The sequence below is a fragment of the Rhinolophus sinicus genome, linkage group LG05, assembly GCF_036562045.2.
Source record: "Rhinolophus sinicus isolate RSC01 linkage group LG05, ASM3656204v1, whole genome shotgun sequence".
Classification (NCBI taxonomy): Eukaryota; Metazoa; Chordata; class Mammalia; order Chiroptera; family Rhinolophidae; genus Rhinolophus; species Rhinolophus sinicus.
This window is the reverse complement of record NC_133755.1, coordinates 101621602-101636358: the sequence shown is the minus strand read 5'-3', so window position 1 is coordinate 101636358 and position 14757 is coordinate 101621602. Positions and strand designations below refer to the sequence as shown.

The 14757-nt window shown below is 34.4% G+C and overlaps 1 protein-coding gene across 6 annotated transcripts in view; it reads right to left on the bottom strand.

The window, feature by feature from the left end:
• ZNF451 (zinc finger protein 451) overlaps positions 1–14757 on the bottom strand; it is a 71971-nt gene that overhangs the window by 2021 nt on the left and 55193 nt on the right. For 3 of the 6 annotated variants that reach the window (XM_074333135.1, XM_074333136.1, XM_019734654.2), the window contains one exon: positions 11637–11702. In XM_074333135.1, the coding sequence (XP_074189236.1) occupies positions 11637–11702 (66 nt within the window). Of the gene's footprint in view, positions 1–11636; positions 11703–13850; positions 14110–14497; positions 14576–14757 lie in introns of all 6 variants that reach the window. The other 3 variants (XM_074333134.1, XM_019734653.2, XR_012496640.1) reach the window with 2 other exon arrangements.

Below are 14757 nucleotides of genomic sequence, written 5' to 3'. Positions count from 1 at the left end.
AATCACTAAATTCAACATTAAAAAAAACCTATGCACTTATTTCCAAAAAGACTTGAGGTAATGCACATAAAACTTTAAAAACAGAAACAGAAAAGCAAAACCATGAAAATGCAAAATCTCACAGGCTATTAAAATTTTAGTTTTAAGCTTTCTAGCATCGAAGGCAAGATTGAAACTCATGGCTATATAATATCTTCTGAGAAGCATGTATTACATACACATACGCATTCATTTAACAAATATTTATTGAATGCCCATTGTATATCAGGCACAGAAATACAATAGTGAACACGACATTCTTGGGTTCACGTCTTTCTCCATTTCCTCTCTAAGAATGATACTGAAGCCCAGGAGGTCATGGAATTAAGTTCAATTTCTTGGCCTTCACTAGCTTCTTACACCAGATTTATCTCATCCCATTTAGTCTACAGTCTCTCAGAGCCTACTTAGTTCATAGGACCAGTGATCCCTCTACGATGCAATTGTACCTTCCTATGAGCTGGGGCACTGGTGCTATGTTGCCTGTAATCTAAAATACTACAACCTAGTATACATTGTATGTTAAGTTAAAGCTAGATTCTAGGGCTGTGAATTGTCCTAAGATGAATTCAAAGGGATGAAGTATAAAGAAAAGCCAAGACACTTAGCAAAGAACAAGGTGACAAGATGAAAAAGTATTATAAAGTTCCAGTCATTTAGACTATGGCACTAGTGCAAGAATAGATGAATAGACCAAAGGAACAGCATAGAAATCTCAGACCCATGCATATGTGGCAACTTGATTTAGGTCAAAGGTGGCACCAAAGCATGGTGGGAAAAGATGGTCTTTTTAATTTAGTAAATGGTGTTGGGTCAAAAACATTCAAACAACATTATGGAAAAGAATGGTAATTTGGAATATATTAAAATTACTTTTATTCATCAAAAGACACCATTAAAATGAGTAAAAAGGCAAGCTGTAGAATGGGAGAAAATATTGCAATACATGGAACTTGTACCCAGAAAGAAATAAAAGATTTTAACCCAGAAAAATCTATAAAAAGATGATCTAAAAATGTCAAGAAATTTGAAAAGGCATCGACACAAGAGTGTCAAAATGGTCAATGAGTATTACTTATCAGAACAGTGTAAATTAAAACCACAAAGAAGTACCAGTACATACCCATCACTGGCTAAAATTAAAAAGACTAAATAATTTCAATGATTAGTAAAGATGTGCATCAATGGGAACTCATATATACCTACTGTAATGAAAGAAATTGGAACAACCACTTTAGAAAAACAATTTGGCATTAGCTACTAAAGTTGAACATAAGCAACTCCTAGGTATACATTCCCAGAAATGTGGACTTATGTGCACCAAGACATGTATGAGAATGTTCATAAAAGAACATTACCTGTAATAGCCAAAAAGTACAAACCAAACATCTACAATGATAAATGAATTGTGATATACACATGAAGTAGAATATTATACAGGTATTGGAAATGAACAAATCAAAACTACCTGCTAACTGCTGGATGAATCTTATAGAACAAGGCTGACTGAAAGCATCCAGACACAAAAGACTACAGATCATGCCTGTGCTGTCCAATGGAAATGACACTGACCATGTCCAATATGATGGACACTGACTATATGTGGCTATTTATATTTAAATTAATTTAAAGAAAATTTAAGATTCAGTTCCGTAGTCAAGTCATATTTCAAGTGCTTAGTAGCCAATGTAATATTAGCAACCATACTGCTGCAGATATCGAACATTTTCATCATCAAGAAAAGTCGACTGGACAGTGATGGTCTATATGATCCCATTTAGATAAAGTTCAAAATCAAGTATCACTAAACTAGTGTTTTAAAACTTGAGAGTGATTAACTAACCTTTGGGAAGGAGTGCAGGGGAAGTGATTGGAAGAGGGAATGAAGGGGACACTTCTAGGGTACTGGTTGTTATGGGTTAAATTGTGTTCCCCCAAAAGCTATGTCTTAACCCCTGGTACCTGTGAATGTCACCTAAATTGGAAACAGGGTCTTTGCAGGTGTAATCAAGTTAATATGAGGTCATTAGAATGAGCCCCAATCTAGTATGTCTGGTGTCCTTATAGGAACAAAACACCACGTGAAGACAGATACACACAGGGATGGCCACATGATGACAGAGGAAGATTGGTGTGATGCATCTACATGCCAAGGAATTCCTACAGTTGCCAGTAACAACCAGAAGCCAGGAGAGGGACCATAGCCCTACCAACAGCTTGTTTTTAGATGTGTAACATCTAGAACTGAGAATAAATTTATGTTGTTTTAAGCCACCTAGTTTGTAGTACTTAGTTATGACAGCCCTAGGAAATTAACACATTAGAGATGTTCTGTTTTTTTAACCTGAGGGATGTTTGTCTGCTTTGTGAGACGTTTCGTACAATTTTTGTGTACATTATACTATACATATACACATATATGGAATCAAAATAATGGAGAATATCATCATGTTAAGTCCCAGGGAGAGGATCAGAATTGAAGTATTGTAGAGTCCTTTTATTGTTGCATAGAGGCTGACAACATGTAGGTATACTTCAGTCTTTAAGTTATATATACTGGGGGTGCCAAAAAAATGTATACACATGACCTGTATTCATCTTTTGTTGTCAGTATATATTGAGTATTAAAATTTTAATACAGTTTTTTCCTTTCTTAAAATGTGTATACATTTTTTTGGCACCCTCTGTATATGTGCTAAAAAGCCAAGGTAAGCACAAGTGTGGAAACAAACTATGTAACTTACAAACCAATAAAAAAAAAGAGGCAGCTAAGAATGAAATAGCAGCAATAAACACAAAAATATCAGTATCTACAGTGAACTTATATGAATTAAACTTTCCAGTTAAAAGACTAGATAAAAGACTAGATAAAAACAAAAATCAACTTAATGGTTCCACTTCCATAGTAAAGTAGCTGATATTGGATTAATCTTGCCATTGATAACAATTATAAACTATTTTAAGGCACTACAAAGCAACAAAAATCAGGTAGAAACACAACAGAAGCTGATCATTGAAATGAATTGCACAGGGTTAAATTTGTAACTTTATGGGTTGTTTTTTTGTTTTTCTTTTTGTCCTAGGGCATCCCTCAATCCTTGTGGAACAAGATGGCATAACTTCACCCAGAAAGCCAAACTCTTTGTGGCTTGAGGAGTCAAAGAAGGAATCTGGGTCTGTCAGAGAAGCTGGAGTGGGGCCGGGAGGGTCGGAGAGGGAGCAGCAGAAAGAGGGGATCCCAGCAGAAATGAGAAAGCGACAGACAGGAGATCCTCCTAATCTGCAAATCCTTGGTTGACTTCTCAACTGTGCACCCACAGAATAGGATCAAAAAGATTCTCAGTGAAAACCAACAGTTGAAAAGCTAAAAGAAGTAAGTGATTTTAGCAACTGCCTGCTATGGCAAAGGCAGAGTTTGGAGTTTGAGTCTCTGCAAGAGAAAAAAGAAACATCCCTCAGATGAAGATAACAGAATCCAGAGAATCTGTAATATACATCCACAATATCCAGTATACATCAAAAATCACTTGACTTGCAAAGAAACAAGAAATGTGACCCACAGTTAAGAGAAAAAGCAGTCAACAGAGACTAATCTTCAAGATAATCAAGCTGTGGGATTAGCAGAAAAAGATTTTTAAAGTGTTATTTTCAAGGACTTAAGGTCGAATGCATAGGAAATCTCAACAGAGAAATGAAAACTATATATATATATATAAAAAACTAAACAGAAATTCTAGAACTGAAATTCTAGAACTGAAATACAGTATTGGAAATGAAAAATTCACCAAGTGAGTTTAACATTGGAGGTGGTAGAAAAGAAGTCAATAAACTTGAAGGTTGAACAATGGAAAGTATCCAATATGAAGAACAGAGAGCAAAGAGATTGGAAGAAAATGAACAAATGTGTGGACAAAATTAAGCTGCCTAACACATGTGTAATTAGAGTTCCACAAGAAAAGGAGACAGACAACGAGGTAAAAAACTGTGGAAAAATGACTGAAATTTCTAAAATTGTGGGAAACCTACAAACTTACAGATAGAAAAAGCTAAGAAAACCCCAAGCAGAATAAATACAAAGATAACTACATCTACAGACATTATCCCAAACTGCTAAAATCCAAGGACAAAGAAGAAATGTTGAAAGCAGCAAGCAAGAGGGGAAAAAATGACATATTATATATACGGGAAAAATATTGCAAATTATGGTGACTTATCATGACAAACAATGGAGGCCAGAATGACATCTTTAAAGTATTGAAGGGAAAAATATTCGTCTATCAGCATCCTAAAGCCAGAGAAAATATCCTGCAAAATTAAAGGAAAAATAAATATGTTTTCATATAAACAAAACCAGGATATTCATCACTAGCAAAACTGCATTACATATAACGAAAGGAAATTCTTTAGGCTAAAGAAAAATGAAACCAGACGAAACCTCTAATCTACTGGAGAGAATGTAGGTCAATGGAACTATAACTATGTGGGTAAACAAAAAGGTCATATAATTCTTATTCTCTTTCTTTAAAATTCACAGTACTGTTTAAAGTGAAAAATAACAATTTCCCATAGAGTTGATAAGACATGTAGATGTACTACAATGACAAATGTAGCATAAAGAATTAGGGACAGAGGTAAACCGACCTACAGTATTGGAAGGTTTCTACGTTTTAGATAGAGTATAGTAGCACTCAGTATAAAAGCAAAAAATACATACTGTAATCTTTATAGCAACCATAAAAATTAATGCAAAGGGCCAAAAAGCCCATAGATAAATTAAAATAATAAACAAATAATTTATAAAAATTATATTTTATATATAAAATTATTATATATAAATATATATTATAAATATAATCCGAAAGAAGGCAAGAAAGGAGGAAATAAGAGGCAAAAAAGAGGGGACAAAGAGAAAACAAAATGGCAGACAGAAATACAACCATGTAAGAAATTACATTAAATGTTAATAGACTAAGCAAGCCATTATTAAAGAGTAGAGATTGTTAGAGTAATCAAAAAGATCAAACTTTATAACAGATATACTTTTAATATAAAGACACAAATAGATCAAAAATAAAAGGATGGAAAAATATATGCCATATAAACATTAAGCATAAAAGGCTTGAGTGGCTATATTAATATCAGATTTCATAAAAGGTATTACCAGAGATAAAGAACATTTCATAATATAAATAGATCAGTTCTTTAGGAAAACAGATCAGAAATATATATGCAACAAAAAACAGAACATCAAAATGCAAAGGTATAAACAGAACTGAAGAGAAAAAAATAACTCCACAATCACTGATGAAGAGTTGATCGTCTCTAATGCAGTAATAGACCAACTAGATAAAAAATCAGTTAAGGATAAAAAAGATCTGATATCATCAACTACCTTGATCTAATTGACATTTACAAAGCATTTTATACAATAAACACAAAAAACACAATTTTTTCAAGTGCATATGGAATGTTCACTAAGATAGTGGTCACACATTGGGCCATAAAATAAGTCTTAATACATTTCAAAAGATTTAAATTTTACAGAGTATATTCTCTTACTACAACATGATTAAATTAAAAATGAATGATATGACACTTAAATATTTGGAACTTAAACAATATACTTCTTAAAGAGCCAAGAAGTCAAATAAGTAAATACAGGAAAATTAGAAAATATTTCAAACTGATAGCAAAAATACAAGACATGAAAATTTGTGGGGCACTGCAAAACTAGGAGAAGACTGACAAAATACAGTCTACGGGCCAAATCCAGTCCATTGATAATTTATGTAAATAGTTTTATTGGATATATCCACACTCATTGTTTCATAAATTGTGTATGGCTGCTTTCATGTCACAACAGCAAAGTAATTGTAACAGAGACCACAGGACCCACAAAGCCTAAAATAGTTACTACCTGGTGTTTTACAGAAAAGGCTTGCTGACCCTGGAGAGAAATATATACCTTCAAATGTTTATATTAAGAAACAAAGTTTTAAGTCAACAATCTCTGTGTCAAATTAAGAAGCTATAAAAGATGAGCAAATTAAACCCAAAGTAGAAGGAAGTAATCAAACAAGAGCAGAAATCACTGAAGGTAAAAGCAGACTAAAAAGAGAGAAATTATTAGCTAAAACCTCATTCTTTGAAAAGATGAAATAAACGGATTAAATTCTAGTTAGACTGATGAAGGAGAGAAAACAAAAATTACCAATAGTAGGAACAAATAAGGAAGTATCAGAGATCCTACAGGAAAAAAAAAAAAAAAAAAAAAATATATATATATATATATATATATATATATATATATATATATATAATAGAATATTATTATGAACAACTTTACACTGGTACATTTGACAATTTAGGTAAAATGGACAAATTTCTTGAAAAATACAATTCTGCAAAATTGACACAAAATGAAACAAAATCTGAACACACATATATATTAAAGAAAATGAATTTATTATGAAAAGACTTCCAAGAAAGAAAGCTCCAGGTCAAGATATTTTTACCAGTGAATTCTATGAAACATTTAAAGAAGAAATAAAATCAGTCTTGGATTAAGTTCAGTACAGTGGCAGTTCCAAACACCCATCTTTCTAGAAACACTGAAACACAAGCAGAAACCATTAGAAACAACTTTGTCAAAAGTCTGGAAAACACTCAAAGGTTCACAGCAACCAAGTAAACACTGAATCAAGAAAAAGACAACATAAAAATAGTAGGAAAGCTTTGTGGTATTTTTACTTGCTTTTCCCACCATGTCCCTGACTTGGCAGCAGTCTTGACAGCAACTCATATTCCTATTGTACCCTGGTCCCTGGTTCCAGATGGAGCACAGAAGTATTTACTCAAAAATTACTGTATTTGTATTCTAATCTGTGTAGAGGCTACCTGAAGGATTGATACAAGGCGTCCGTTCATCTCTGTTTTGCCTAGTTCAGAACCCACTTAAGGCAAAAAGCAGCAGGCATTGCTCACCAACATTGTAAGATGAACAAAAAACCCACAGCCTAGGGCAAAAGATTATGGTTGAGACTGCCTAATATCTAGGAGGAAAAGCCATTAAGAGAATTTCTTCAAGAAATTAGGGCATTCAAAAGCACTTATGTGTACTGGGAAATTTAGGAAGCCAGCAGATGCCCAGTACAGGATGCATGCTCAAAAAATTCCTGAGCAGACCCTAACCTTTCACCACTAGCTGAGTTGTACACTCAGTGCAAGCCTGACTAAATGCTGGAGGGCCCCAGTACAGAGCCAATCTGTAAAGATTGGGGGAGGAAGGTTTTTTAAGTTTCTGGTATTCAAGGAAGTCTTTGTCAAAACTCTAACTGAACAGAAGCTAAAGGGACAGAGACTTCAGTGACCAGACATGACAAGGAATACTGTCTTTGCAAAACCAGTTGGGAAAAGTAATTAAACAGTCAACTGCAGCCTTCAACAATCAAAAACAGCAAACTCAGGACTACATAAAATCTGATTTCCAGAAGTACTACATTATATGAATTGCATGTATAGTTTTCAACAACAATAAAAACACAAAGAATACAAAGAAACAGGAAAGTATGGCCCATTCAAAGGGGGAAAACTGTTCCTGAGGAAGCTTAGACATTGGGCTTACTAGAAAAAGACTTTAAACCAAATGTCTTAAATATGTTCTAAGAGGTAAAGTAAACCATGAACAAAGAACTGAAGGATAGTAGGAAAACAAAATATGAACAAAATGAGAATATTAAAAAAGAAAAATTAAGGAAAACCACCAAATAGAAATTTTGGAGCTGAAAAGTACAACTAAAATGAAAACTTGATTACAGGAGTTTAACAAATTTAAGCAGAAAGAAAAAAGAATCGGCAAACTTGAAGATGGGACAATTTATCCAGTTTGAAGAACAGAAAGAAAAATGAAGGAAAGTAAGTAAAGCCTTAGGGACCTGTGGGGTACCATCAAATGGACTAAGATACACATTATGGGAGTCCCAGAAGGAGAAGAAAAGGGCAGAAAGAATATTTGAAGAAATAATGGCTGAAAATGTCCCAAATTTGAAAGATATAAATTTACACATTCAAGAAGCTCAACAAACTCCAAGCAGGAGAAACTCAGAGATTCACTGAGACACATTATAGTCAAATTGTCAAAAGCCAAAAACAACAAAAACACGAAGAGAGAAGCAACTTCTCACACATAAAAGATCCTCAATAAGAGAATAATCATAATGTTATTTCTTATCAAAAACCATGGAGGCCAGAAGTCAGTGAGATAACATATTTAATGTGCTGAAAGGAAAGAAAACTGTCAATATCCAGCAACACTATTCTTAAAGAATAGAGGAGAAATTAAAACATTCCCAGATAAACAAAAGGTAAGGAAGTTTGTTACTAGAAGATCTGCCCTACAAGAAATGTTAAAGGGAAGCTTTCAGGTTGAAATGAAAAAAACATTAGACATTAACTCAAAGTTATATGAAGAACACTTGTGGGAAGTATGTCTTTGTTTTTCTTTTATATGGCTAAGTTTATGTTTGTCTTACTCTCCTTTGTCTCTGCCTTCATTTCATTCTCTGAAAGAGAGATAATTATGGCAGAATAAGAAAGAACCCAGTAACAGGAGTTAAAAGACCTATATATGAATCATGGCACAATCATTTTGAGGCTGTAAATATCAAGGCAAATTAATGTTTACAGGACTAAGTTTTTATGCAAAATGAAGAGAATATTCTGGCTTTCACAAGTTAAGATTAAGAGCAGTTTTTAAAGTATTAAATTTTTCATAAACATTAACTGAATTAAAAAATGAGCACACTAGTCTCTTGTCCTTTTTTTGTTCTTTAAACTGGCCACAATATGGAGTTTTACTGTTATAATATTAATAATTATATTAATGACTGCTGTTAATTGAAGGAACTCTAAGGCAAATTGCTGACATTTACAGAAAGATGGTCTTGCATTGGCAACCATCCACATAATGCTGTCTCTTTTCCAGTGATTTGAGTCAGAATATCTCTGTTAACTCAGCATACCTCTAGAGCAGACCTCAGATGCAGGTAACAGTGAGTAATGATAATAATAATGATCATAATCACAACAGCAGCAGCAACCAATACATACACTGCTTACCATGTGTCAGGTTATTCCAGTAAAGTATGTATACCAGTATTCCCATTTTTACAATGAGGAAATTGACACACAGTGAAGTTAAATGACTTGCCCAATATTACATAACTTATAAACAGCAGAGCGGAGCAGGCTGAATCCAAAGTCTACACTCTTCACCACTACACTACATGGACTCTAGTTCCCGCCTGGTATACAAAATAGGTTATATAGGATCTTTATGATTGGCCTCTGTACACAGTCTGATAATGGTCTATAGAGAACCACAAAGATAAGACAAATCATGGCAGGGGGTGGGGTGGGGGGAAGCCAGACAGATAAGGGACTCTACCTTTCCCCAAGGTGAAAAAGCCACATATAAATGTATCCTGACTTTCACCACCATTGGTCAGGCATTTACAGTGTTATGCTGGGAAGGGAAGGAAGGAGGAGACTTAAGAAGTTATTTAAACTTTTTTGAGTTTTGCTATCAGGTCTGGAATAGAACATCACTTTGCTTTCATGGTGCAGGGTCAACAAAATCACCCAACATTCTCCCAGCCAAATGGCTTCTGTCTTAATTTCCCTTATCCAATTACAGAAAGATGGGTCTTGGTAACTCTAACATGCTTTAAGTTTGTTATAAGTTTATTTCATTCAATAAACAGTCATTTAATGCCCAACACTGTGTTAGACACTGTTGAAGTTAAAGATAAATAAAACATGATCCTACTCCTTGAGGAGCTCATAGTCGAGTGGAGATGAGAGATGCAGACAAATTTTTTTTAAAACCACTTGGTATGGTATACAGAGAGCCTAGAGGAGGCAGTGGTTAGCTCTCTCTAAAGATGAAAAATCTCAGAGAGGCATTTACCATACAAAATTGCCTACAAAAAATGGCAATTTTGTAGGCAAAATATGATTCAACCTAAGAGACGATATTTGAGCTAGTTCTTATCGGGTAAAAACGAGGAGAAAACAAAAGAGTATTAGAGGGAAGTGCAGAGGAGACCAGATTCCTTAACTTATATGGAACACTGTGTTTCTCATTCTTATTTTATATAAAGCATCAGGAAATGAAAGAATACACACACATAACACTTCTTTGATTTTCCTTGGAATTAAAACATTATGTCCATACCTCCTAAGACAACGACTTTAAAGTACCTGTTCTTGAATCCTTTAACAGTAATCCTTTTTCCAAAACTAAAGGATCACAAAAGTGTAAAACTTCTCCAAATATCCAAACCATAAAATGCATTATTACATAGATAGTAAAATGCTAGAAATTCTGGTACATATTTAGTTATACACATCTCAGATTTCCTGGGCTAGCTAGGAACCCACAAAACTGTGAAGGCTTCCCAAGTGTGGTTATTTTAAAGTTATAATTTTGTCTGGCATTTTCCATGGGATTACTCATGGGTGGCAAATAAAGGTTGCAAAGTCTGAATTACTTAGATGCTCAATGGTGTTTACCTTTTAGTGACTTTGATAAACAACTTAGCTGGCAGTTTTTGTTTCAAAATCACAAAAGTTCTTTTATTTATTTAACTTATTATGTGGCTGCAAAGCACTGAACTAGATCCTGAAAGACCATGTTGGGAAAAACAAGTTGGTCAAAAAAATTGTTTCCAATCAGGCTGTAGAGTTACTGCCAACTTTGTTTAACCAATAAATGCTGGCTATCGGAGAGAAAGATTAGAGTTTTTACTTTATTGAATGGATAAATCAATTCCACTGCTAGACTCAAATTCCCAAACTCCTAATAGCATAAAGCTCTAGTATGCTCTTAGTCAAACTAATGGCATTATATGAAAGATCAAGCAAATGCACAGAAAACAAATCAACTAGGTCATTCTGTTTATATTTGTTTAGCCGCATTTCCCTCCCTACTCTCTGTTCTCCGCATTCCCATTCTCAAATCTCCAACAACAAATACTATATTGGAATATATATTATGACTCTTACTGTTCTCCTTTATGTCAAAGGTGCCAATGTAATGATGTCAACTTCTTCACTGCATAACTTTTAATATTCTTAATTTAATACTACTCAAAATAAATAAAAATTAAGAAACCAAAATCTTCTCCTAGCCCAGGGGTTAGCAGACTTTTTCTGCAAAGGTTCAGAAAATAATTATCGTAGGCTTGAGGAGGTGGAAGAGTCCGTACTGTGTGTCACAATTACTCAACCTTGTTTCTGTTAATGTGAAAGCAACAGCACAGTCAATACTTAAACAAGAGTGTGGCTATATTCTAATAAAACTATTTACAAAGCCAGGTGATGGACTAAATTTGGTCTAAGGGCCATAACTGGCTGATTCCTGATCTAGCCTCCTAAACTAGTATTATCTGTAAATCATCGTATATGCAAACAATCCTTTGAATGAGGAAACAATTTTTTAAAACTCAGGGGTAGGAGGGAATAGGGAGGATGCCATGGGTGAGAGGGAAAAAAAAATAGAGAGTCAAGTAGGGAAAGGATTAATTCCATTAGGTTACCTTCTGTAGATCTGAATTCTTCTATTGGAGTACTTTTTACACCCAGGTTATCATCACTGTCACATTCTGTAAGGCAGAATCAATAAATGAAAATGTATTTCTGAAAAAGTTATTGTGCCAGTATTTTCAGTGACTTCTCGCATATCCAAACTTACTAATTATAATTCGTTAGTAGTACACTACATTCCCTTTAGTTTTTTCCTTTAAGTGATTACCAAATTACATTACTTAAACTGAGAAAAAAATACAAACTAATGAAATAGACAATTAAATTTTAACTCTATATTCAAAAAAATATTTGAAAAATTCTTTTAATGTAACTTTGAGGAAATAGAAAATTTTAGTATTTAAAAAAACTAGAAATCTTAAAAAAACTAGTGTTTATTTGACTCTAGCAAATAAACTCCAAAGTTTCATTTGCATGAAATCATCTTAAAATTTAAAAAATAATAGATAAAATTCTCCTGTATTTTGAAAATTAATATGCATTTGTCTGTATAGAAACCACAGGATTAAATTAGCAATGCCTCTGCATGGCCCAAACTCACTTGATGTCATATATGCTTTCATAATGAGACCTAAGGCTTTATAAAAATGACATGACTGACTAGGTATTGCAAAAGTCACTTAAGATTTGAACCGTGGTATTATCAGTGACCTAATATTTGGTTTATTACTTTAACTACATTTCAGTAGTCCCCCTTTGTCCGTGGTTCACTTTCTACGGTTTCAGTTACACATGGTTAACCACGGTCGAAAAACATTAAGTAGAAAATTCCAGAAATAAACAATTGGTTAAGTTTTAAATTGTGCACTGTTCTGAGTAGCATGATGAAATCTCATGCTGTCCAATTCCAACCTGCCCAGCACATGAATCATCCCTTTGTCCAGTGTATCCATGCTGTACAGTTGACCCTTGAGCAACACAGGTTTAAATTGTGCAGGTTTACTTATTTTTCAATTGCCCTGTACAGTTCAAACTTGTGAGTCAAATCCGTGGTTTGGAATCTGTATATTCAGAGGGCCGACTGACTATAGGCAGATTTTCTACTGTGCGGGAGGTCAGCACCCCAACACATTGTGCAAGGGTCAACTGTATATGCTACGTGCTCGTTAGTCACTTAGTAGCTGTCTTAGTTATCAGCTTGACTGTCATGGTATACCACAGTGCCTGTGTTCAACCCTTATTTTACTTAATAATGGCCCCGAAGTGTAAGAGTAGCGATGCTGACTATTTAGATATGCCAAAGAGAAACTGTAAAGTGCTTCCTCTAAGTGAAAAGGTACGTATGTATAGGAAAAAATCACAGTATATATAAGCTCCAGTCTTATCCGTGGTGTCAGACATCTACTGGCAGTGTTAGTATGTATTTCCTGCAATAAGGGGGGACTACTATATAAAGTGCACTACAAGGCAATTTGATGTGTTTAAGTCTTCCTTATCATGAACAAAAAATTTTTGTCTTAAATCAGATAACTGAATCTATACTGAATATACTATGATTCAGCATAATTTTTTAGTTTTAGAATTACAAAAGCATCTTTAAATCTAGATCTAAATAAAATACCATGATTTAGAGACTCTATACTTCTTTAGCCACTTAATAATTTTCATTACTTTTAAAATGTAGTGGCCACAGCACATAACAAGATGCTCAACATCACTACTCATTAGGGAAAGGCAAATCAAAACTACCACTTCACACCCATTAGGATGGCTACTATCAAACACAAACAAACAAACAAACAAAACCCAGAAAATAACATATGCTGGCAAGTATACACAGAAATGGGGACCCTTGTGCACTACTGGTGGGTGTGTAAGTAAAATGGTACTGTTCCTGTGGAAATCAGTGTGGAGGTTTCTCAAAAAATTAAAAATGGAATTACCATATGATCCAACAATTCCACTTCTCAGTATATAGTCAAAAGGATTGAAAGCAGGGTCTCAAAGAGGTATTTGTATATCCATGTTCAAAGCAGCATTATTCACAGTAGCTAAAACATGGGTACAACCCAAGTACCCATTGATGGATAAGTGGACAAGCAAAATGGGGTATATATCTAGAATGGAATATTATTCAGCATTAAAAAGGAAATTCTGACATATGCTATAACATGGATGAAACTTGAGGACATTACGCTAAGTGAAATAAGCCAGTCCACAAAAACACAAATCTTGTACGATTTCACTTATATGAAGTACAGTGGTACCTCGGTTTTCGAACGTAATCCGTTCCTGAAGATGGTTCAAGTTCTGAAACATTTGAAAACAGCTGACAGTTAGGCTTCAGGATCTTGCACTCAGCGGAAGCCGCATGACATGTTCGACTTCCCAGGCATATTCGAAAACTGAAGCATTTACTTCCGAATTTATGGCGTTCGTAAACCAAAGTGTTCATCAACAGAGACGTTCAAAAACCGAGGTACTACTGTACCTGAAGCCAGAAAGTAGAGTGGTGGCTGCCAGGGGCTGGAGGGAAAAGGGAATGGGGAGTTACTGTTTAATGAGTAGAGTTTCTGTTTTGCAAGATGAGAAGAATGCTGAGGATGGATGGTGGTGATAGCTATACGACAATGTGAATGAAGTTAATACCACTGAACTGTACACTTCAGAATGGTTATGATGGTAAATCTTAAGTGTATTTTTCCACAATAAAAAAAGTTGGCAAGAAAAACTTAAAAAAAAAATCTAGTGCTTAGGAATCATATTTTATTTTTATAGTAGTAATAAAAATAGCTGCTATTTATTGAGCACAATGCAGTGCTTTATATGCTGTGCTAGACACTTGATATACATCACTAATTCTTACAACCTTAAGGATATGAAAAGTGAGACTCAAAATAGTTGAGTAACTTGCCTGAAACCAAACAGCTAGGAAGCAGCAAAGTTAGCATTCGAACCAAAGCCATGCCCTTCTTTAAGCACTGCACGATCTCTGCATTTCACAAAAATTCAGAATAAGGTACACATGTGCCCGCAAAGAGCCGTAAGTTCAAAAGAGTACTGATTATGAATGAATGAGTAAAAAAACAAACACCTAGAGCACAAGAGGCATTTAAAAGTGAACAATCAGCACATAATAATAACCTATATCTTACCTCCAACCCTAAATACCCA